This window comes from Ochotona curzoniae, unplaced genomic scaffold (genome assembly GCF_017591425.1).
Source record: "Ochotona curzoniae isolate NIBS_2020 unplaced genomic scaffold, NIBS_Ocur_1.0 scaffold_4505, whole genome shotgun sequence".
NCBI classification, from domain to species: domain Eukaryota; kingdom Metazoa; phylum Chordata; class Mammalia; order Lagomorpha; family Ochotonidae; genus Ochotona; species Ochotona curzoniae.
Genome location: NW_024467118.1, coordinates 32,441,306 through 32,467,047, shown reverse-complemented (window position 1 = coordinate 32,467,047; position 25,742 = coordinate 32,441,306). Strand labels below are relative to the sequence as shown.

General features: G+C 39.8%; 1 protein-coding gene across 1 annotated transcript in view; it reads left to right on the top strand.

Annotated features, from left to right (window-relative positions):
• Window positions 1-25,742, top strand: part of FZD3 (frizzled class receptor 3) — a 66,208-nt gene that overhangs the window by 22,895 nt on the left and 17,571 nt on the right. Inside the window, exons 3-5 of the mRNA XM_040965984.1 lie at window positions 1,091-1,287; window positions 7,954-8,971; window positions 24,787-24,935. Of these exons, the coding sequence (XP_040821918.1) occupies window positions 1,091-1,287; window positions 7,954-8,971; window positions 24,787-24,935 (1,364 nt within the window). The remainder of the gene's footprint in view (window positions 1-1,090; window positions 1,288-7,953; window positions 8,972-24,786; window positions 24,936-25,742) is intronic.

Genomic DNA, 25,742 nt, shown 5'->3' with positions numbered 1-25,742 from the left:
GAAAGTAGGAACATCCAAGATAAAGGTGCTGAGCAGGAGGCAGAGTGTGATTGCCCACTAATAGAAGGCTGAGGGAGCCAAATTTGTCTTTTAAATAGGAGAGACTTCTAGAGAATGTACATAAATGTGGAGAGGAAATTGGTTATATAACTTGCTGTGGGAACGAAGTCTAAAAAGCTGTTATATAGACTTAAATAGTGTTAAATTTTTTTAAAGAAATTGAATGTTTCTTAATGGCAGGACTTGGTTATGAAAATACCTGTAGCTAGGTCAGAATCATTATTGACTTTTATATAAACTGTTACATGAACAAGAAAATATTCAGTAGTCAATTTTTGTCTATTCCTGTGTTTTTAAATAATTATCTTAATATGGTTTTATGTTTGACACGATAATTTTTCCTTTTGTATTTTTTTAAAGTTTTATTTATTTTAAAGGAAAGTCAGATTTACAGAGAGAAAGAGAGAGAAAGATCTTCCATCTGCTGATTCACTCCCCAAGTGGCTGCAACAGCCAGGGCTGAGCCAATCTGAAGCCAGGAGCTTCTTCAGGTCTCCCACATGGGTACAGGTCTTCCTGCTCCCTATTTTTGGCCTGACAAGGCAGCAGAGGAAAGCCTTGGGACCCTGCACTCATGTGGGAGACCCAGAAGAGGCTCCTGGCTCCTGGCTTAGGATCTGCTCAGCTCTTGCTGTTGCGGCCACTTAGGGAGTGAACCAGTAGATGGAAGGTCTTTCCCTCTTTTTCTTTCCTTCTCAGTATATCTGCCTTTCCAGTAAAAATTAATAAATCTTTTAAAAAAAATGAATTGTGTTACTGTTAGTGATTCTCAATCCTGCCTCTTTACTAATCCTACCTATAACATTTGTAACATACATACAGATTATGGTATCTACCTCAGACATAGCCAAATCAGATTCATTAGAGACAGAGCTAGGATTTTTAAAAATAAGAACTCTTCATAAATGTTTTTTTTCCTTAAATGTTTTAATAACCTTCTGAAACTTTGAAAAAATAAATGTTGCAATGTATAAAGCCTTAACCCTTTTAAAGCCCTGTGTTTAATTATTCAATCTTAACTTTTCCCCAGCCATTCCATCCTATGGTGAATTTGGATTGTTCTCGAGATTTCCGGCCATTTCTTTGTGCACTGTATGCCCCTATTTGCATGGAATATGGTCGTGTCACACTTCCCTGCCGAAGGCTGTGTCAGCGAGCTTACAGTGAATGTTCAAAGCTCATGGAGATGTTTGGTGTTCCTTGGCCTGAAGACATGGAATGCAGTAGGTATGAAAATTTTTATTGACATTGTGGCAGTTTAAATACCTTTACAATGTATATATGTTAATGATTAAGGTACTTCTGTTAGTTATTTGCGTGTGTGTGTCACAAAATAATGTACCAAATCCAGGAAATATCGCATGCTTTTCAAATTATACTCAATTTGCAAGACTTACTAATTGAGGATTTGTTTACCTGGCATCTTTATAGTTTTGTATGAACACCATTAGTAATAGTATACTACACATGCACTCATCATATAATGTACTTTTTGTGTTTCTCACGGAGAAGGAAAATGAATGCTCACTTACCAATAATTATCTAGTTTTGTCCAGTTTTAATTTTTTTTAATGGTTGCTTCAGACTTTTGTAAGAAATAAAATAATGCAGCTGCAATTAAAGGACCTTCTTTGATACTCATCTTGATCCTTTGCTGCCCTGGGGTGAGGTAATCATGATGGATTTGTTGTTAACCATTTTCATGTTTTTCCCTTAATTCATTTATCAGTAAGGCAAAGAGGAAGAGACAGAGAGCTCCTGCTCTCTGGTTCCTTACCCCTCGTGCCGGTGTTTGGCCACAAGTGGGCTAGAGCTGGGCATTCAGATGATGGTGGCAGGAAGCCTGTTGTTTGAGCCATCACTCCTGCTTCCTGAAGTGTGCACGAGTGGGAAGAAGCAGTCAGGAATCAGCTCAGTGTGCAAGCCCTACACTTGGATGTGGGGGTGCAGAAGTCCTAATCACCGTCTTCCCTGTTTGTTAGGAATTTTTACTACATAGATGCATATTTATAAACCACAATTTTTTGCATGTTTATGTTTTAGGTCCGGCCTATTCCTTTTCATTTCTGTATAGTGGCCAGCTATATTGCCTTATAGTTTTTTAGCTGTTTCCTACTCAGCATCATTCTGGTTATTTCTACATTGTTGTGAACATTAATTTTTTCCTTTAGAAAAATTTTTTATCTTATAATAACCCTTGGAGAAATATAAAGCAGATATTACTATTGACAGATGGAGACGCTTGGGAAATAAAGCATGTGTTGCTTTTTTGGAGTCAATTCAGTGATGTTTTCTTTTTTCCTTTTTGTGTCTCACCTATTTGACTTATTCTCTTATCCCCCCAGCTAAGCATTCATCACTCTCCAGACACTTGGGAGTGTTTATAGTTCTCTTTTAGAAGTCTGTAAATTTCTTGATCTTTACAACAATGGTGGTGAATTGCTTGGGCAGAAATTCTACTTTAAACCCCTTGTATTTTTTTTATTTATTTTTTTAATATTTTGACAATCTTTACATAGTAAATTAGGGTAAAAAGGTTCAAGACTATAGGAAAGTGGGTAAGACTAGTATTTTTTCCAAATTGTTTCCTTCATGTTTAAAAGGGGGTATTAAGGGAGAAGGCCCACCCAATTTCCCACCCTCCCCAGGTCCCGGATGTAGGGTATGCTCTGAGGTTCTTGCTCAAGTGGATTTGATATTGCAACAGTTATGAATCGCTGCCAATCTCACCACTCCAAGCACGATGAGGTCTTTGAAGAATCCACTGATTAACATAGTCCATCATAGAGTCTCTGTTTGCCCCGTATTTCGTTGCCAAGATATAGCTGAGATGGTTGGTTGAACTGTTCTGTCTTCTCTGTTTTCTTGGTTAGGGTTCTGAGTCCAGCATTTTGATTGGGGAGATCTCCAAAGAAACTTTGTCTGAGGTGTTCCCAGACCAGATTCTAGTGTGTACTAGCAAGTACAGGTCCCAGCACAGTCCATCGCCCTGATCAGCTGGTGGTTGCAATTGCTGGGTTGGTTCTGTTTCCAGCGCTATCTTCCACTGGAACCAATGGGTGTTGCAGTCCAGCCTGGTGCTGCCCAGCACATACTTGGCCCTCACATAAACCAGTGGGAGCTGCAGCCTAGTCAGAGCGCCCCACAATGACCCCCACCAAGCCCGCCCTCTACCGTGGTTTGCCAGTATGTGTAGCAGTAGTCCAGTCTGTCCCACACCCCATTCCACCCCAGCCCCTGTCCTAGTTTTCATGCCCTCCCATGGAAGTGGTAACCCAAGAGGGAGGAGCCCACTATTTCCCTCCCAGGCCTCTCCCACCCCCGGATTATGCACTCTCCAGATAGTTCTGTGGTTTGACTTGACAGAACTAGCCCCCAGTGCCAGCTTCTGCCAGCTGATGCTGCAGCTAAGCCCAAACAGCCCTCACCCACTCTAATTGTAGTTTGCACCAGTAGGAATAATCACCCTCTACCGACTTTTCCCTGATCTAGTCCACATGAGGCCCACAGGTGTTGTAGCCCTGCCTAGTCTGGTCTGCCCCCATCCCAGCCCACGCTCTCCATTGGGAGTAGCTGTCCAGCAGGGGTACCCCCCATACTCCCCTGCCGGCTCCATCCCCTCCTTTCCTGGTTCTCATGTGTGCTGGTTGGGTGCTGCGGTCACATCTGGTACAGGCAACCTCACCTTGACATTCCATATGGTGCACTGGTTTTTGTTGTGACCCAACCCAGCTCCACCCACACTCTGTTCTGGTCTTTGGATTTGCCAGTGGATGATGTGGACAGATTCAGCCTGGTCTTCCCCCGACCCATGCCAATTGTATGCCAGTGGGAAACTTTACATGGCCTGTTCTGGGCTGTTTCCTACCATGCTTCTTGCGCTTAGCTGCAGGGTCTGTGTCCTGCCAGAGGAGTTGCCCAGGCTCCTCCATCAGAACCTTTCCCAATGCCAGGTTTCACGCTTACCAGTGGGTCCATGAGCCAGCCCTACTCAGTTCACCTCCTGTCCTAGCAGGAACAGTGGCTTTTCCTGACCGGCCTTCAACCCAAAACCCCTTGTATTTAATTTCTGTTGTTTGAAATTGATAGTTATTTGTAATTATCAATAATTATAATTATGAAAACCTCACTGTAATCTTTATTTTAAGGGGATTAAATATATTTGATTTCCTCTTTATGGCCTAGAATTCACAATTGTGAAATTGTAAATTCTGGTAAATTGATATTTTTTTGGCTTTTTTTTTATTATCATTGGAAAGTCAGATATACAGAGAGGAGGAGAGACAGAGAGGAAGATCTTCCGTCTGATGGTTCACTCCCCAAGCGGCCACAACAGCCAGAGCTGAGCTGATCCGAAGCCAGAAGCCTGGAGCTCCTTCCAGGTCTCCCACATGAGTGCAGGGTCCCATGGCTTTGGGCCGTCCTTGACTGCTTTCCCAGGTCACAAGCAGGGAGTTGGGTGGGAAGCTGGGCCACCAGAACAGAACCAGCGCCCATAGGGATCCTGGCCCATGCAAGACAAGGACTTTAGCCTCTAGGCTACTGTGCCAGGTCTGCAAATTGGTCTTTTATAACAACATTTTATTCCTCCTTCTCTTATACCCTTGTTCCTAGCATACTCATTGTCTTATTTGTCCTACTGTAATACCACAGAGTGAGTTATTTATAAACAGTAGAACGTAAATTTTTTAGCCTTGTAGAGTCTGGGATGGCCCACGATGAGAGCTCTGAGAGGTTGTTTCTGGAAGGGCTGTTCTCAGTTTCCAAAGTGGCACCTGGTTGCTTTGTCTCCCGAGAAGAAACAGATTGTTTCTACAGTGAGAGGGCAAGAGAGTGAGAGGACTGAACTCCCTCTGAAGCTTCTTTTGTAAGGGTGGTAATCTGTTTCTGTGAGCAGAGCCCTCCTGAGTTCATCACTTCCCTGAAGGCCTCACCTTTGAATACCGTCACACTAACAATTATGCTTCAGTGCCTAATTTGGGGGGCAACGTTTTGTCAGTAGCATCCCTTTAGACCATGTACATCTGCACAAATTTTGATTTTTATGCTCACCCCCTTTCTGATTTCATTTATGTTATTTAGCTTAAGTGTTTCGATCTCTTACTTGAGATAACATACTTATTAGCAGTTTTACCTCATTCCTGTGCTTATTTAGGACTCCAAATGGACTACTTTAACCAATATCTCACCAATTAATTGAGTTATATATTTCAGAATTCCCAAACCACGGGAACTCTATCTGTGGCTAATTGTTTTTATCAGGAAATTTTTTGTTAAGTCTCCTTAACACTAATGTCCAATCTGTATCATTCGCTCATCTTGTTAAATCCATATCTCACCTTTTTCACTGCAACCTCAGTTTGTCCTCGTTTCCCCAAATCAGAGGTGAAATCACTCCTTTCTTCTTAGTTTCCTCCTTTGAAACTGTTTTGCTTCTGTCTCTTGATTAATGCTTCTTCCCCAAGTTCAGCTTCTCTTATTCTATAGCTTTCTTTGGATAATCTCATCTCACCGATTTAAAACTCTGTATACTAATGATGTCTAAATCTAAATTTGTAGCCTTTTTTTAAATCTCCTTGCTAAACTCTAACTGGGAATGAATCTTAGCCAGAATCTATCTCAAATACTTCAACTTAAGCATATCCAAAATTGGCTTTATTTCTCTGCTCATTGATGCATATTCCTTGGTTGTCATCTTCTGATGCTCCTTCCTTGACCCCAACAGCCACTTCCAATCACTTATACATTCTGTTATTTTTTAAAAAGATGTATTATTTTTATTGGAAAGGCAGATATACAGAGAGGAGGATCTTCCGTCCTATGGTTGACTCTCCAAGTGAGTACAACGGCCGGAGCTGATTGTATATGTGTCTCATTCTCTCTGCTTGTCTGTCTGGCTGGCTTGCTTTATTTATTTATTTATCTATTTCGTTAGTTGGTTAGTTATTTTGGCATCTCTTTAATTTGTTCTGTCCCCGCGGATAACTTTATTCTCATTTTTGCCTACTTCAGGTCTGACTTGTGCACAGCTCCTAGTTATGTTTCATATTACTTGGATTAGGGTCACATGAGTATTAATTTAACGTTCATTGGTTCAACACGTATTAGTTGAATGCCTTTAGTGTTAGTCACTGTTGTGCATGGGCAGTGTGTAGCTCTCAAGGAAGTAAAATGCTAATGGTGATAGTGGTGAGAGATAACAGCTAAATAGATGATGTCAAAATCATAAAGAATACCACAAAGAAAGAATAGGGTATGGTGATAGTGATACCATAGTGGGGAGCAGGGAAAATGTTTGTTAGTGTTACTGGAGAAATCCTTTCTGATGAGGAGCTGAACAAACTGAGGAAATAAATGATGCAAATATCCAGGGAAGAGCAATGCAGGCAGAGGATGCAGTGGAGTGTGTACAGAGGCCCTGAAGACAGAGCATACAGCGTGGATTCAAAGAGCTAGGGACTGGATCTTGGTGCAGCTGGTTGTGTTACTGCCTGTGATGCCAGCATCCCGTACAAGCTTTGGTTTAAGTTTCAGCTGCTCCACTTCCTATCTACCTCCCTGCTGGTGCTCATGGGCAGGCAGCCACAGATGGCACAAGTATTTGTGCCCTTCCCTGCCACCCAGAATTCTGCACTCTTGGCTTCTGCCTAGCCCAGCCTCAGCCGTTTTAGCCATTTGGAGAATCAACTGGCAGATGGAAAGATACTTTTCTCTTTCCCTGTTTCTCTGTCTCTGACTCTTCCTCCCTCTGTAACTCTCTGACTTTCAAAAAAACAATTCTCTTTTTAAAGGTTTGCTTTTTTAAATTTTAATTTGAAAGAATTATACAGAGAAGGGGATGTAGAGAGAGATCTTTCATCCATTGGTTTACTCCCCAAATAGCTGTAACAGCTAGAGCTGAGCCAGTTAGAAGCCAGAAGCTTCTTAGAGATATCCTGTGCAGGTGCAGGGACCCAAGGACTTGGGCCATCCTCCATTGCTTTCCCAGGCCATAACAGGGAGCCGGATGGGAAGTGGAGAAGCTGAGATGTGAACCAGAGTCTATATGGACTGCTGGCCACAGACAGAAGCTTAGCTTACTATACTATGGTACCAGCCCCAAATAAATAACTCTTTAAACAATAACAACTAAAACTAGAGAAGCAATGCCAAGTGAATGAGAAGGAATGGAAAGTAGTAAGATCAGAAAAGTACTGGAACTGGAATCTCTGTGGCTCTGATACAATTTAGATTTGATTCTGAATGAGATGGGGAGCCAGTTGACTGACTGGTTTTAAGCAGAACAAACATGATCATGAATACATTTGCTATGTGTCTGCAGAAGACAGTTGGAGGCCCCCAGAGAATTAAGCCATTTAGGAGAGTTTGTATGTTAAATCACACATCATCTTGAACCATGTGTTTAGGGAAGATTTTTTTTTTTTTTTTTTTAGCTCTCATGCTTAGATAAGTTCTGAGTCTAGGCTAAATTCAGAACTGTGTTACAGTTTAAAGGTTAGGAAAAGAGTAATTTAGCTACTGTTCTGGTGGAGCTATATAATTGTATCTATATATGTTGACACTAAAATCTTACTCCAAACAATATGTCCTTTATATTTTTTTCATATACTGTCACTAATTGATGGCTATGCTTTATTATTTTAATGACAAATACTGGTTTTGATGACAAAGCAAAATTATATAGAGAACATTGTCATTTTCACCCTAGCTATTAGAAATTTAGTTGTAGGACCCACACACAAGAAAATAACATTTACTTTTTTCCTGGTTGTTGCAATTACCATCCACAGACTTGGAAAAAATAGGTCTTAGGGGCTAAATTTAAAAATCCAAATTGTTCTGTTGCAGTAGATTTCCCATGAGTAAAAATCGCTCCCGTCTTGTGTTTTTCAGGTTTCCAGATTGCGATGAGCCGTATCCTCGACTTGTGGATCTGAATGTAGTTGGAGATCCAACTGAAGGAGCCCCAGTGGCAGTGCAGAGGGACTATGGTTTTTGGTGTCCCCGAGAGTTGAAAATTGATCCTGATCTTGGTTATTCTTTTTTGCACGTGCGTGATTGTTCACCTCCTTGTCCAAATATGTATTTTAGGAGAGAAGAACTCTCATTTGCTCGCTATTTCATAGGATTGATTTCCATCATTTGCCTTTCTGCCACGTTGTTTACTTTTTTAACATTTTTGATTGATGTCACGAGATTCCGTTATCCTGAAAGGCCTATTATATTTTACGCAGTCTGCTATATGATGGTATCTTTGATTTTCTTCATTGGATTTTTGCTTGAGGACCGAGTAGCCTGCAATGCATCCAGCCCTGCACAATATAAAGCCTCTACAGTGACACAAGGATCTCATAATAAGGCTTGCACCATGCTTTTTATGGTACTCTATTTTTTCACCATGGCTGGCAGTGTATGGTGGGTAATTCTTACCATCACATGGTTCTTAGCAGCTGTGCCAAAGTGGGGGAGTGAAGCTATTGAGAAGAAAGCATTGCTATTTCACGCCAGTGCATGGGGCATCCCCGGAACTCTAACTATCATCCTTTTAGCGATGAATAAAATTGAAGGTGACAACATTAGTGGCGTGTGTTTTGTTGGCCTCTACGATGTTGACGCACTGAGATACTTTGTTCTTGCTCCCCTCTGCCTGTATGTGGTAGTCGGGGTTTCTCTCCTGTTAGCCGGCATTATATCACTGAACAGAGTTCGAATTGAAATTCCATTAGAAAAGGAGAATCAAGATAAATTAGTGAAGTTTATGATCCGGATTGGTGTTTTCAGCATTCTTTATCTCGTACCACTCTTGGTTGTAATTGGATGCTACTTTTATGAACAAGCGTACCGTGGCATCTGGGAAACCACATGGATCCAAGAGCGCTGCAGGGAGTATCACATTCCATGTCCATATCAGGTAAGGGAAACCTTCTTGCCAATTTCAGAATGTGTGACAGTGAAAAGCAGATGTGTGACTATTTGGAGGTAATGTAAACTGTTTGCAAACACTTTTTCATGAACCTTCCATTTGTGCATTAAAATTTTAAAGTGAAGATAATTAACATACATGGTAGTAAGCATGTAATAGACATATTTGTATGAACATCTAAAAAGGTGACTTATAAGTCTAAGATACTGACCTAATCAGTTTACCTTTGTTACCACAAAACAATTGTTTGTTGATTCTTCAAAAATCCCAAATTGGTAGAACTCTGATAAAAAGAGCACTGTCATTTTCTGGAAATCTTACTGATGACCAGAATAGAAATTGTTTTAAGGGTTTTGCAAAAATAACAGAATGCAATTATACAAACTCTTATGTCTTCGTTTTCTTTGTCTACTGCTAATAGTTTACAGTTTAAAGACTTCCAAGTGTCTCCTAGTCACAGAATCATAGAATTTTAGATTCCCTCTTTAATATAGAGTTTTTAAAGATGTGCTATGTATACATACACACATACACATGGAGGGAAATTTGAAGTTTAGAAACATTAAGTGATTATGCTGCTGCATAATGAATAATGTTAAGAGGGAAATGGAGCAGAGTAATTCAGAGGAGTTGATACTAGGTATTGGTCTGTCCTATCTTAAATCTTCCTCACAAGTCTACACCCTAGTTACTGCATTCTCTACTTCCTTTTACAACAACTTAAAGGAGTATACTAGTGTCTCTTCTTCATTATGTTCCAGATTTCCTGTTTTCAAAATGTACCATCCAACTTTCCATCTCCCCTGACCTTTACATTCCCTAATATGTTCTAAATACCTTTATTAAAGTGCTTATGTTATATAACTTTTGTTTACTTATCTCTTTCCCTTGCTATGCCATGAATGCTTAGCAAGCTAAATTTTTTAATTGTTTTAATACATTATCTGTAGGTTGGTGGCTGATGGCAATGAAAATGTGGAAATATAGATTGAGAAATTTGAAGAAATTACGGTGGCGGTACTAAATAAAGGGAGTCTGGGATTAGCCAGAGCTAATGCTTGTTAATATTTGTTGAGTAAGAATACCAGTTTCCCTTTGTAGTGTAACTAGTCCTATAAATTTTTTTTAATTGTCAGTATGTAATTATTAGCTAATTATTTTTTAAGTCAAGTCAGATCAGAAAAAATGAATAATTGAAAGTCTACTAAATTTCTTATCAATTTGCTAACTGAAAATTTTTATTGTGAGTTTTCAAACATGAAGGTAGGTAAGCAGATTTTACCTCAGCTAGGAGAGAATGAAAAATGGTTAAAATACATCATGTGCCTCCCCAAATAAATTATCTAGGATTCCAAATAAATGTTATTTTAGGGCTATTGAAAAAAAATTGCCTCTGAGAGAATTGTCTTAAAAAATACCAAATCTCAAATAGGTAAATTAGTAAATTAGAATAATTGGGCTGCTGTTTTCAAACCATTCATAATATTTAAGTTTATTTTCCCTATTCATTTGAAAGGGAACTTGCATCCTATAGTTCACTCCCTGAATGCCTGTAACAGCCAGGGTTGGGCTAGGCTGATACCATGAGCCAGGAGCTCAGTCTCCGTGTCCTAGATGTGTGCCAGGGGTTCTAGGACCTGAGCCATCTTTTGCTGCTTCTAGGGTGTGCATTATCAAGAAGCTGGGTCAGAAGTGGAGCTAGGAGTCAAGCAAAGCACTCCACTATGGCATGCAAGTGTCCCAAGTATTGACATAATGTCTCTGCACCCACTGTAAGATCTGATTCTCCAGCACCTTCAGAACCTGGTACAACTAGGAGAAAGGAGGTATTTCTGACAGGGCTGTAGAAGACAGGAGTTCCATCAGGTCCAGTCCTTCTTTGGCCTTCAGCTATTTGCCCATATCTACCAAGGGTTCATCAGCCAAAGAGGACTAGATCAAAAAAGTTCATTTTATAATAAAATATGAACCAGATTAAAGGGGAGATGTGGCACTGATGGTGGAGTAACAGATTGTACCAAAAATACCAATGTTGCATCCAGATGATGTGGCTATTTCTGCAACCATATAAAGTAGTCGGGCTGGCATTAGGCTAGGCTAAGATGAATGTGGTATTAGTTTCTAGTGTTAACTCTTAAGGGTGTAACAAAGTATTCTGCCATCAAAATGAGTAATAACAGCTTTTTAAAAAGATTAATTTACTTGAACAAGAGATAGAGAAGGAGATCTTCCATCTGCTGGTTTACTCCCCTCAATGGCTGTAGTTTTGGGGACTGGGCTGACACAAGCCAGGAACCTGGAACTCCTTCCAGGTCTCCCATGTGGGTACAGAGGTCCAAGTACTTGGACTGTCTTCTACTGCTTTCCCAGACATATTAGCAAGGAGCTGGATCAGAAGCTAAGCAGCTGGGCTCCAGCCAGTAGTCTGATACGAGATAGTGGCATCACTAGTGGTACCTTAACCCCTGAACCACAAAGGACCCCTCTTAACTTTTTTTTTTTTTTACTAGTTAACTACAGCCAGTGATAATCACCCAGTTTTGTTTATGATGTTTTATTGGAACCTGAGCCAGGGTTATGGTGAAGCAAGTGGGACAACGTCATGAAAGTGCAATAGAATCTTGTCTGTATCTAAAATTGGATATTTTATTCATTGTACAGTTGTTGGACTCCTTTTGATTTTTTTATTTAGATTGCCCTTAGTTCTTGTTTACCTTGTTTACCTTGATTACCTTGATTACTTGATTCCTCAAGTTCTTTACCAGAGATCAGTCTTATAAGCCTATCCAGCATCTACCTTAAACCTGAGACTACTGCCCTGAAAATTATTTCAGCATCTTTAGAATCAGGTTAACCCTATGTAGTCATAAATATATGATTTTTTTTAGTCATAGGCTTAAAGTGTTTTCATGAAATAGTTCCAATATGCAGATAATAATACAGAATAATACTGTAATAGACTTATGAAGTTGTAAGCTCTGGAACAAGAATCCCATTTTCCTGCTGTTAGGAGCTTTATAACATTGGACCAATTTCACCTTTCCTTCTTCAGTTCTTCATGTTTAATACAAGGATAATAAAATAATATACCTCCTAGATATTCCCCCCCATGGGTAAGGTTAATTTTAATATTGTGTACATGTTTAGTAGTGTATTTATTGCACCATAGATACTCAAATGTTCACTTTATTACTCTCTTCTACTTCATGATGTTGTTGTTGTTACTTGTTTACATATCTAAACACACATATTCCAATACTTAATCTGAGAAAATTTTGCATTTGCTTCAAGAGGTTTGATGGAAATCATATTTTGGATATCGCTAAAGCTCCTTGTATACCCTTCCCTAATTCTGTTCTTTTTATTCCCTACCCTGAGGAATTCATCATCCTGAATTTGGAATATATCATTCTCAACAAAAGTCTATACAGTCACTGATGTGCATGTATCTATAATCTTTTTTAATTTTTATGTAGTATTAAAACAATATACTGTGATAGTGTCTTGGTGTATTTTAACTCAGCATTTTGTTTTCAAGGTGTATTTATGTTCATACTGCAGCTCTAGTTTTTGTTTTTTAAGATTTTTTTTCAAGTATTGTGAAGAGGGAGAGACAGAGGTCTTCCATTCTCTGGTTGACTTCCCAAATGGCTGCAATGGCCAGTGCTGGACTGTTTGAAGCTGGGAGCCAGGAGATTCTTCCAGGTCTCCCATGAGGATGCAGGGGTCCAACCACTTGGACCATCTTCTGCTGCTTTTCCAGGCTCATTAGCAGGTAACTGGATTGGAAGTGGGACAATGAGACTGGAATCTCATATAGGATGCTGGCCTGCTTTACCAACTATGCCACAATGTTGGCCCCTTTAGTTTTTTTTTTTTAATGCTTTATTTAGATGTTCACAAATATTATAAAATATTTCTTGAAATATTCAACATCTGTGTACTTAAACTCAACTTAATATTGAGGTCTTACATCTGTATCTGTTCATCTGTCTAATAGTAAAAATGAAGTTGATTATTCCTCTGTTCTCTTCCATATCCTGCTCCCCTTTTATTTCCCTCCTCAGTGATGGCCTTTCTCATAAACATGGTGTGTTTCATTCTCTTAAACATTTTAAAACTGTTGCTGCAATTTACGTATTAATAAAACCTACTGTTATACAGTTTTAGAAAACTGTAAATAGGATCATTCCATAACTTGCTTTTTTCTTCAATTTTACAATTTTCAGAATACATGTATTGGTATGAGAGCTGCTAATAGAGATAGTAGACTGTGTTAAATCATATCTTCCTTACACATTAACAAGAGTTTCTGTGTTTTGTAGGCCAAGCAATGTTATTGTTGCATTACAGAATATAAGCATCTTAGACTGGAGAATTCTTAGACCAGGAAATGAATTTCTCATTTTCTAAATCTTGGTATTCTCAATGTTTTAAATTTTTGTCAGCCTTTGAAGTGATATCTCAATTCTTTAGTAATTTGTTTTCCTTGTTTACTGTAGGGTTCTTTGTGTTTTCATGTGTTTCTCCATTGCTCTAATGTTATTCATTTTTTGTAGTTAAAATGTGCTTTGTAATTTTTTTTAAGATTTATTTATTTAGAGCCCGGCGCGGTGGCGCAAGTGGTTAAAGGTCCTCGCCTTTCACGCCCGGGATCCCATATGGGCACAGGTTCTAATCCCAGCAGCCCCGCTTCCCTTCCAGCTCCCTGCCTGTGGCCTGGGAAGGCAGTCGAGGATGGCCCAAAGCTTTGGGAACCTGCACCCGCGTGGGAGACCCGAAGAGGCTCCTGGCTTCGGATTGGCATAGTATTGACCCATTGCGCTCACTTGGGGAGTGAATCATCGGATGGAAGATCTTCCTCTCTGTCTCTCCTCTCTGTACATCCGCCTTTCCAATAAAAAATAATAATAATAATAATAAATCTTTTAAAAAAAAGATTTATTTATTTATTTATTGGAAAGTCAGATATACAGAGAGGAGGAGAGACAGAAAGGAAGATCTTCCATCTGATGATTCACTCCCCAAGTGAACGCAACGACCAGTGCTGTGCCAATCCAAAGCCAGGAGCCAGGAACTTCTTCCTGGTCTCCCACACGGGCGCAGGGTCCCAAAGCTTTGGACTGTCCTCGGCTGCTTTCCCAGGGCACAAGCAGGGAGCTGAATGGGAAGTGGAGCTGCCAGGATTAGGACCGGAGCCCATATGGGATCCCGGCACGTTCAAGGCGAGGACTTTAGCCGCTAGGCCATGCTGCCAGGCCCAAAATGTGCTTTGTATTTGTATTTTCATTTTATATTTTAAAAATTATAATGGACAGATAAATTGTACGAATATATGGCATGCCATATTATGTTCTCATATATATGCACATTGTGTAATGTTCAAGTTAGGGTAAATACATGTGTCCCCAAATATTTATTTCTTTATGGTAAAAACATTCAAAATCCTTTTTTCTAACAAAAAAATCATTCCATTATTATCTATGGTTACTATATTGTGCTGTAGAATACCAGAGTATCTTCCTTCTATCCAGCTGTAATCTACTACTCAGCAAAGCATTCCTTATCCCTCCATCCCACTATTCTCCATTCTCTAATAGCAATACTTCTACTCTTGTGTTTTAAAGATTTTTGTGTATTTATTTGAGAAGCACAGCTACAAGGAAAGGAGTGCGGGGACCAGAGAAAGAGAGAGAGATGTTAAAAGATTGACCTTTCATCCTCTGGTTCACTTCACAGTTGGCTACAACATCCAGGACTGGACCAGGCCAGGGCACACCAAAGCCAGGGGCTTTTTCAGGTCTCCCATGTGGGTTACAGGGACGCCAAATGCTCAGACCACTTTCCACTGCTTTCCCAGGCACATTAGCTGGACTGGTTTTACTGATTTTTTAAAAAGATTTATTTATTTTTATTGGAAAAACAGATTTATAGTGAAAAGGAGATACAAAGATCTTCTGTCTGCTGGTTCACCTTCAAGTGACTGCAATAGCCAAAGCTGAGCCTATCCAAAGCCAGGAGCTTCCTCCCCCCGGGTCTCCCACCTGGGTTCAGGGTCCCAAAAAATTAGGCCATCCTCTGCTGCCTTCCCAGGCCAAAAGCAGGGAGCTAGATAGGAAATAAAGCAACTAGGACAGGTACTGACACCAATATGGAATCCTGGTGCTTGTAAGGCTAGGATTTAGCCCTGAATCATTGCACCAGGCCCAGGGAACTGATTGGAACCAGAGCTTCTAGGTGCCCACATGGAATGCTGGCATCACAAACTATGGCTTTACCCGCTATACCACAATGCCAGTCCCAACTACTTTCAAATTTTCTGGGATCAACTTCTTTAGATTATTCATGTGTGTGTCATCCTGTAGCAGTTTTTCTTTGCCTGGCTTGTTTCACTTAAAATGATGATTTGCAGTTTCGTAGGTATTGTTGCAAATAACAGAATTTTGTCTTTTTATGGCTGAACAGTATTTCATTGTATATTTGTATTGTGTTTTCTTTATGCAGTCATTAATTGATAGACACTTAGGTTGTTTTGGTTTTTAGCTATTTTGAATAGTGTTGTAATAAAAATAGAAGTGTAGAGGTCTCTTCTACAGACTGCTTTCATTTCCTTTGAATATTTGCCCAATGATTTGCTGGAGCATGTGGTAGTTCTATATTTAATTTCTTTGGGAACTTAATTTTTTTTAGAGATGCTTAAATTTTTATTGGAAAGGCAGATTTACAGAGAGGAGAGACAGAAAGATCTCCCATCTGCTGACTCATTCTCCCCCAGAGCTGTGCCAATCCAATGCCAAGAGGCAGGAATTTGTTGAGTCTCCCATGTGGATGCAGGGGCCCAAAGCTTTGAGCTATCCTCCACTGCTTCCCCATCCCAGGCTATAAACAAGGAGCTGGGTCAGAAGTGAAGTGCCTAGGACACAAACCAGTGTCCATTTAGGATGCCATTGCTTGCAAGTGAAGAACTAACCAATTAAGCTATTGTACTGGCTCGTTTTTAGGATCTTCTGTACTGTTTCCCACAATGGCTATACTGATCTGCCTTCCCACCAATAGTGCACAAGGATCTCCTTTTCTCCATTTTTCAGCAGTGCATGTCAGCTGTTGCCTTTTTGAAAATAGTCATGCTAACTGGAGTAAAATGATAGCTCCCTTGTCTTCCCCTGATTATTAATGATGCTAAACAGTTTTCCTTATGGCCATTTGTTTTGTCTTTATTTGAGAAGTGTCTTTTTGCATCCACTACCCATTTTTAAATTGGATTATTTGGTCTTTTGTTGTTGTTTTTAAGCTGTTCGAATTCATTATATATTCTGGTTGTTAACCTTGTCAGATGTGTATCTTTCAAATATTTTCCCTCATTCTGTAGGTTGTCATGTCACTCTCTTAATTATTTTCTTTGTTGGGCAGAAACTTTCTAATGTGAGGAAATCTCATTTATCTTTTTTTGCTATTACCTCCTGTGCTTCTGTGATTTAATCCAAAAAATCCTTGCCCTTTCCAGTGTTCTGAAACACCTCCCTTTTTATTTTTTAAGTAATTTGTTTTCAGGGTTTATATTTAGGTCTAATTAATTTTTTAAAAAAGATTTATTTGTTTATTAGAGAGTCAGATATACAGAGAGGAGGAGAAACAAAGAGGAAGATCTTCCCTCCGATGGTTCATTCCCCGAGTGACCACAATGGCTGGTGCTGTACCGATCCGAAGCCAGGAGCCAGGAACTTCTTCCGGGTCTCCCACGTGGGTACAGGGTCCAATGGCTTTGGGCCGTCCTCGACTGCTTTCCCAGGCCACAAGCAGGGAGCTGGATGGGAAGTGGGGCTGCCGGGATTAGAACCGGCATCCATATGGGATCCCAGCACGTTCGAGGTGAGGACTTTAGCTGCTAGGCCATGCTACTGGACAGGTCTAATTAATTTTAAGTTGATTTTTGGTACATTATGAGAGATGCTGGTACCCAATGCTAGCACCCATACAATTATTTAAAATACTGTGTTTTTAATGGTTACATCTATTCTATTTGAAAAGGAAAGAGAAAGCTTCCATCCACTGATTGGAATGGCCACTTTCCCAAATGGCCATAGGAAAAATGGAGTATGCTTTTCCTGTATGAAATGAGCATCATTGCACTATGCATGAACATCAGCTTCCTTAAGCATAATAGTTTAACCTCACGCTTAGGATACACACATCCCACAGGACAATGGCTGGTTTCGGTTTCTAGCTCCAGTTTATGATTCCTGTTTTCCATTGATGCCAGTCCCTGGGAGGCAGCAGTGATGGCTCAGCTCCCTGGGATCCTTCTGTTTTGTGGACCTGGATTTCATTCCTGGCTCTAACCTGAGCTGTTTTGACCTCTGTGGACTTTGGGGAGAGTGCGCCCACTGGTAGAAGTGCTCATATACACACACTCTACCTCTCAAAAGAGAAGATGAAATATACATGCTATAGTTTGTTGTTTCCTATATATGTTTCATTTATAATTGTATCGTATATTCATATAAACAGCTTTTCTATTTCCTAGTTATTTCTAGTTTAAATGCTGAAGTGAAATCATTGTGATGAGCATTTCTCTCTCTTTCTGTCTCTCTCATACATGCAGAGGGTTAATTTAGATAAACCTCTTAAGCAAATATAGCCCAAGCAGAAATGCAACTGATGCATGAGTTTTTTGATCCAGTCCCCTAACCTAAAATATTTGATTGATGAGTTTAAGCTATTTACATTCAGGGTTGATATTGATAAATAGTAACTTGGTCCTGTCATTTTAGCCATGGGTTGTTCATTGTTTGATTTAGTTTTCTTTTATTGTTTTTTTGGGACATTCTTCACATTTGCCTTTGGTTTTGATAGATGCTATTCCTCTTCTCTATCAAGAGAACATCTTTAAGTATCATTTGTATGGCAGGTCTGTAAGAACAAGTTCTTTGAGCTTTACTGTGGAAGAATTTTATTTCATTTTCAAAGACAAAGAAAAGTTTTGCTGGGTATGACCACTTTGTGGACTACAGTTTTTTCCTATTAGAATATGGAATATGTCACTCCATTTTCTTATGGCCTGTAGAGTTTCCTCTGAGAGGTCAGCTGTGAATCTGATTGGGGTTCCTCTATACGTTAACTGATTTCTTTCATGTGCATATTTAAGGATCTTTTCCCTGTGTTCAACTGAAGGGAGCTTAATTATCATGTGTTGTGGCAAAGATCGTTTTTGATCAACACTATTGGGAGTTCCATGCCCTTCCTGTATTTTGTTTCCCAATTCTTTCTCTAAATTAGGCAAGTCTTTGTTTATTATTTTGTTAAATACACTTTTAAATCCAGATTCTCTTTCTGTGCCTTCTGGAACTTCCAACCTTTTAATAATGTCCATTAATTCTTGAATACTTTTCTTAGTTTGACTTAATTCCTCTTCCAGCTTTTTGATTGTTTCACCATTGTTGAAGGAAATATCTTCCAATTCTGAGATTCTTTCTTCTGCCTCACTTGTTCTATTATTGAGGCTTTCCACTGAATTTTGAACTTGCTCCATTTTGTCCTTCATTTCTAACAGTTTGACTCGATTTTGTTTCAGTGTTGCTATTTCTTATATTCCTTAAATTCCTTGAACTCCTGTATGTGCTTCTTGTTGTTAAGAAGCTTTATAACAAGTTTTTGAAAGTCTTTATCCCCCATTTCCTCAGTGTTTTCCTCAGTTAGCTCTGAGGTTGACAAATTCTTTTGTCCTTTTGAGGGGGAGGTGTCAGTAATGTTCATTGTGCCTCTGTCTCCTCTTTTGCTCATGGTCATTGCTGTTCTGGTTAACAGATTCCTCTCCTTAGGGCAGCTTTCTAGGCTGTGTTGCCCACTGGACTACAGGTCAAGTTTTCTGATTGCTTTAAGAACCTGGTTCTTTGCATTCACTTTTGCCACTTCCTCCCAGGGAATCTCCCTCCCAGGCTTTTGTGCTAGGCTTCCACCACAGTCTCCACAGGCCCTGCTCCTGGCTCACCACTTTCCACCCACTGTGATCCTGTGCTGTGGCCACAACATTGCCTGCTCAGCTTTCTCCCACTCCTAATTCAAGCAATGCCTAAGATTATGGAGACACCAGCTGTTCTAACCCTAAATCATTAGGTTGCCAGCAATGCTTGTCTTGCCGGAACTTGCTGGCTGTTAGGTTAGAAGGCCACATGGACTTATTTTGGGTGGAACCTGTAGGGTGCCAAGTTGGTGCCTTTTTTCTTGTGAGAACAGTACAATGTATTGAGTTGGAAGAGAGTTTGCTTCCAACTCAGCTCCTGTTCAGCTTGCTGTTGTTTCTTCAGCTCCACAACCTTTTCCTCAGTACACAAAATGGTACCCAGTGTGGCACTGATGGAAGTCTGGGCCTGTAGCCCATTAGGTCCAGAGGCCACTTAAGCCATTTTGAGTGGAACCTATAGGAATCCAAGTGGTACTGTTTTCCCTGTCAGACCAGCACAATATGTTGAGCTGGACATGGTTTCTCTCCAAGCTTATCGCATATACAGCTCACTGTTATCCCTCCAACCCCACAGCCTTTTCCTCAGTACATGAAATCACAGCTGATGTGGCACTGGTGGGGGTATGAGCTGTGAAATTCACCCTGTTCCTACACTTTCCTCCTTGGACTCTGCCACTCTGCTTCTGCTCTTGGTTGAATCAAGCAAATCATCAGGACAGGCAGTTCTCTGCCTGGGTTCACCTCCTGAGCTCCCAGTGAACTTTCCTTCCCATCTGGCCGCTGGTGGAGCTCTGATGGCCAATTGCTGACCATCGTTGGAGTATCTGATCACTGTAGCACTGTTCCACTGTTTCCCCATGTCCACAGGTCTCCAGGTGACCCTCTGCTATTTCCCTGTCCTCTCCTATCTCTCTGGATTGCGGCCTCTGCTTCATCTTAGCTCATCATTCTCCAACTGGTTAAACGTGTTCTTGCCCTATTCCACCATCTTGTTTCTACATATGGAGAAACAATTAGAGACCAAAAACAAACACATCTCTCCTTGAACTAGGATGATCACAGTCAATGCAGAGTTTGTGGTGTTGAGAAAAAAGCTGGATATAACTATGACATTGAATTTACTGCCAACCCTGGGTGGTTTGAACAGTTCAAGGATCATTATTCATCATAGCATGTGGAAGTGAATAGTGAGTCTGCAAGTACTGATGGGAAGGAAGCTGGGGGTATCTGGAGACTAAACTGATTGTAGAGGAAAATTGAATGACCTGAAAATTCAGGAAATATGCCACAAAGGACTTTCATCTTTTTTCTCAAAAAGAAGAAAAGATTATTTGTTTGAAAGGCAGAATTACAGAGAGAGAGGGACAAGCAAAGAGAAATCTTCCATCCACTGGCTCATTCCTCAAATGTCTGCCATGACAGAGTTTAGGCCAGGCTGAAACTAAGAACCTATATCCTAATTTTCCATGTGGTATGCAGACCCAGTCACTCAGACCTTCTTCTGCTCCTTTCCCAGGCTCATTAAAAAGGAGCTGGATTGGAAGTGAAGTAACCATATGTTGAACCAGCACTCATATGAGAGGCTAGCCTTGCTGGCAATAGCTTAACTCAATGTGCTATTGCACCAGCCCCAGGCTTTTATCCTTAAAAAAGCCATGGGTAATGCCAGGTTTAAGAGCTTATAGGGACAGGATCACAGTTTTACTTCAGTACAATGTTGTCTGCTATAAGTTGAAACCAATTGTGAGCTGACAGTGAGGAGACCAGGGTACATAAGGCCAGTGTATTCCTGGAGCATTAAGAAGTCATGTACGACTCAGTTCTTCTTCCAGTATGGCCTCAGAATTGCTATGCCAATGAGTTGTACTGTTTGAAGAATAATACACCTTTCATGATTCTGCTTATTGCTGATAATGCTTCCATATGTCTGCATTTAAAAAATAGTTTGAGAGACCCAGAAATCTCCCCATCCACTAACCCATTCCCCTAAATACCCACAACTGCCGGGACTGGGCTGAACTAAAGCCAGGAACAAGGAGGTCAATACAGGACTCTAGTATGGGTGGCAGGAACCCAGTTACTTAAACCATCACCACTAACTTCAAGGGTTAATATGTTGTAAGAAAGTTGCTCATGAGCTCAAGCCAGGTAGCAAACCCAGGCGCACTAGGTGAGACCTAACTCCCATATTTCCCACAGTTCCATATGGGACCTACAGATTAAGACATTAAGAAATCTGTGTCTTAACCTGTAGGTCCCGTATGGTCATCCTAACTTCACAATGGAATTTCTCCCTGGAAACATCTGTGGATCAGAGAGCTCTAGAAAGTCAACTACCTGAGGAGAATCTTTGACTAGGCCATTGTTAAAACTGAAAAAACAAAAACAAAAACAAAACACCAACAAGATGTGCAATTATGGAAGGATTACAAAATATTTGACTATATCAAAAATCTTGCTTGGGCTTGTAATTAACCAAGGAGTGTATAAATGGCATCTGGAAGAAGATGCTCAAGAAATTTTGACTTCTAGAGCAGTCACAAAGGATGCAGAAGTTGCAGAAATCAACAAGGCTGATGGCAAGCAGCTTTAACATGAATGTGATGAGGATGGAAGGAGCTTTTAGTGGTGGAATTGATTAATGAGAAATTATTGGGACTGGAGCAAGAGCACGTAACTGAAGGAGAGGTGAAGAATTTCCAAGAAAATCTAGTGAAGGGTTCAGCAGAAAGTTTTACAGATCTCATCAAGTTCATTTAAAAGTTTAAAAAAATGTACCCCTATGCCAAAAATATTTAATAGAGAAGATTGTTTATGATTTATTTTCTGTTTATAAGCAACTTTATAATGAGAAAAAAAGAGAAATGAAACTCACACGGTGGGAGTTGCTCGAGACTCACTGAGCCAAGTGGCCAGTGAATGTGAAGACACAGGATATTATCCTGCACTACTGTAGACTTATAAATACCATACATGTAGACTGCAATAAGCTTTATAAAATACATTTTCAGTAAGCCCACCTGAACTGTAACTTTCTAAACTTTTTGATTTTTAAAACTTTGTGACTCTGCAATCATGCAGAGTAGTAGTGATCATACTTGGCACACGAGTTTACACCTGGCTGTATGCAAGAGCTGGCTCACACAGGTTCAAAAGAGTCCACTACCTGGAGCGCTCCATGAGTCCATATTTAGTGATGTCACATTGGTAGCTTGAAAATGGCCACAGACATTGGCACATTCTGCAAACAATGGCTGCTCTCCACACAGAGACAGCCGTTAAGCATATACTAACACATCTCTATTTTTTTTTCCTCATTCCACCTAATGATTGGGATTCAGTCTCCAAAGAGAGGGCCATGATCCAAAGGGACTAGAGCAGCTGAGACAACTGTATATTGCTGGTCTGAAACTACTGATGATAGTTTGAGAGAGCATTTTGAGAAATGGGGGCGTGCTCACAGACTGTAAGGTAATAAGAGACTCCCCAAAATGAAGCATTGCAAGGGCTTTGGTTTTGTAACTTGTTCTTGTAATAAAGGGTAGCAATGCATACTGAACCACACAAAGTTGATGGCTGTGTGGTGGAACCACAAGAGTTCTTTCTAGAGAGGATTCAGTAAAGCGTGGTGCCACCTAACGGTGAGGGAGGTCTTTGCTGGTAGTCTTAAAGCAGATATGGAATATAATTTGAGTGACTACTTTGAGAAGAACAGCAAGGTTGAAACCTTAGAAGTTATAAGACAGAGCAGAAGTTATATTTGCAGAGGACACTGGTGGTGATAGACCAGGCTGTGGAAACCAGGGGAGTGGATTTAGTGGAATGGGAGAGTTATAGTGAAGGAGAAAATTTTATTATGGTAGTAATGGAAACGAAAGTGATTTTGAAAATTATAATGGACAGCAATAAAGAAATTATGAACCCCTTAAAGAGAGAAATTTTGATGAAAGAATCTCGGGCAAACCTTGTGGTGTTATAAATCTGGTTCTGGAAGTGGTAGATACAGTAAAAGAAGGTTCTGAAAACAGTAGAAAAAAACTACAGTTTTTAATAGGCAGAGAGCAAGGAGAGGTCGGGAAAGCTTCGGATTACCTTGAGAAAGTTATCCCCAAATGCATTTAGGGGAACTGAAAGTCTGCCTCAGAAGAACAGTGGTTTATAGACAGAAAGTCACTGCACCTTAAACAGAAAACCATACTTACTACAGTTTGCAAAAACTACAGCTATTGATTATTGCAACATGTCAATTAGATGTATATTTCTGTGCCAGCCTGGAAAGTGTTTCCTAATAACCTTCCAATCACTTGCTTTTATGTTTAGAATGCCCATGCTTTTAAAATAATTAAATCCTCTATTTTTTTCACAATCTTTTAAGAATTTTAAAATGCATAATATTGACCTTATTCAAAGCCCAAATCTACAAAAAGTGTACAGGCAAGGTCCTTCTGTCCTTCACTGTATTATCTAATTTCTAAACAGCCCTCCGCAAGGATACCTTGGAGTATTATAAAAAATTTGTATATATCCGTTCAGAGTTATCTAAGTACAAATGACGGTATTCAGTTATAGCCAGTTACAGCAACAGAAAATTTACTATAATACCAGTATATGAAAGTATCTATTTCTCCACAGTATACTATTAGACATTTGCCTCTTATTGATAGGTTAAGAGATAGAGGGTTTGTATAATTTTAACTGACTCTGAACTCTTGTATTTTTTTCTGTAAATAATGCATCTTTTGACCTTTTTTTTTTTTTTTTTACGAATTGTAGGCTTTACTCTGTTAGCCCTATCTTCAGACTAGAGAAGGTCTCCCCAAGAGGCCACTGAACTTATCTGGACAATAAGACGCTGGACTTTATGCTAGATATGTGTTTGCAAGGAACGAATCTCAACTGAACTTGAACTGTGGTTATGCAACAAGGTGGAGGAATCCACCATGGGGGGAGGGGTATGGGAGGGGTAGGGGGAATCCCCAGTGCCTATAAAACTGTATCACATAATACAATGTTAACAACAACAACAACAACAAAAAAAGTGAAAGCAAAAAAAAAAAACAAATTGTAGGCTTTTAGTTAATTATACTTTTTAAAGATTTATTTATCTTTATTGTAAAGTCAGATATACAGAGAGAAGGAGAGACAGAGAGGAAGATCTTCCATCCATTGATTCACTCCCCAGGCAGCTACAATGGCCAGAGCTGCACTGATCGGAAACCAGGAGCCACATGGGTGCAGGGGCCTGAGTCTTTGGGCTGCTTTCTAATGTTCATTAGCAGGGTAGTTGATCAGAAGTGGAGCCGCCAGAACTCAGACTCGTGCGTTGGAGGATGCTAGCATCACAGGCAGTGGCTTTACCCTTTGTACCACAATGCCAGATTTGTTTTTTAAAGTTTTTAAAAGGTTATCTTACTACAAACTATAAAAGGGACTTTCTCAAAAGCTCACTTTTATGAAGAGGAAGCATAAAAATAGAATAGATGAATGAAGGTCATAGTAAACCCAAGAACAAAATTAATAGAAGGAAGAGATTAATACTTCCTCATTGTGAAATTAACCAAGAGGAATTTAGATATGATCTGAGCCTTTCTTTCTATACGTGGTTTATTTTCTAAGATAATAATCTTTTTCTTTAGAAGATGTCTAATGTTAGCTAATAAAACAATATGTAGTCCAGTATAGAGAATATGAATTTTCTGTTTAACAAGAAAATTACCTATAGACTTGTAAGTGAAAAATCAAATATTTAGAATATTTTACTATTTATTTTAAATGTTTTTATAAGACCTTTTAGTAGAAAGTTTTTTATAGGCTTAAGATATTTTTCTTTACTTTCTTGTAGGTGACTCAAATGAGTCGTCCAGACCTGATTCTATTCCTCATGAAATACCTGATGGCTCTCATAGTTGGCATTCCATCTGTATTTTGGGTTGGAAGCAAAAAGACATGTTTTGAATGGGCCAGTTTCTTCCATGGTCGTCGGAAAAAAGAGTAAGTTTTAATGTCACAATATTCACACATCTCACCTTTATGAAAGTTTTTTGCAGTGCTTACGTCAAAGGCTTATTTATGATTCATGTTGTGTATAGAGAAATATTAACTCGTGACTATACCCTTGCCAGAAGTGACCAGTTACAATTGGTACAATAGCATGTTTTAATTAAAACATTTATTTTGAGAAAAACAGCCAGGTAACACTAAGCTTGAGGTATGTTCCTGAAATAATTCATACTATTTAGAGGATGAAGAATATTTATGGGGAAAAAAATCCCAATTATGGGACAAGTGTAGTATCACCCCATGTAAAACCAGTGCCACCTGCAACACTGGCATCCCACAGGCCTAGCCCGATCCTGGCCGTTGTGGCCGTTTGGGACTGAACCAGTGGAAGGAAGAAATATTTATATATATATCTGCCCTTTTCTCTGTAACTGTCTTTTAAATAAATTATTAGCTATAACAAAAATGGTGATTTTCTTAAGAAAAAAAGTTTGAAAGGCAAAAAAATTTTGTGAGAGAGAGAGATTAATTCTCCTCCCCCCCCCCCCCCCCGCCAGATGCCAGTACCCACAGTAACCAGGTCTGGGCTAGGCTGAAGCCAGAAGCCTAGATCTCTAAACAAGTCTACCACCTGGGTGACAGGGTGTCAACATTTGAGCCCAAGGTTGTATCAGCAGGAAGCTGGAGTCTGCAGCAGAGCCAGGTCTCGAACCCAACCAGTCCAATCTAAGGATATGGCCATCCCAACTGGCATCTTTACTGCCATGCCAGATGCCCATAGTTTTCTTAAAAAAACAA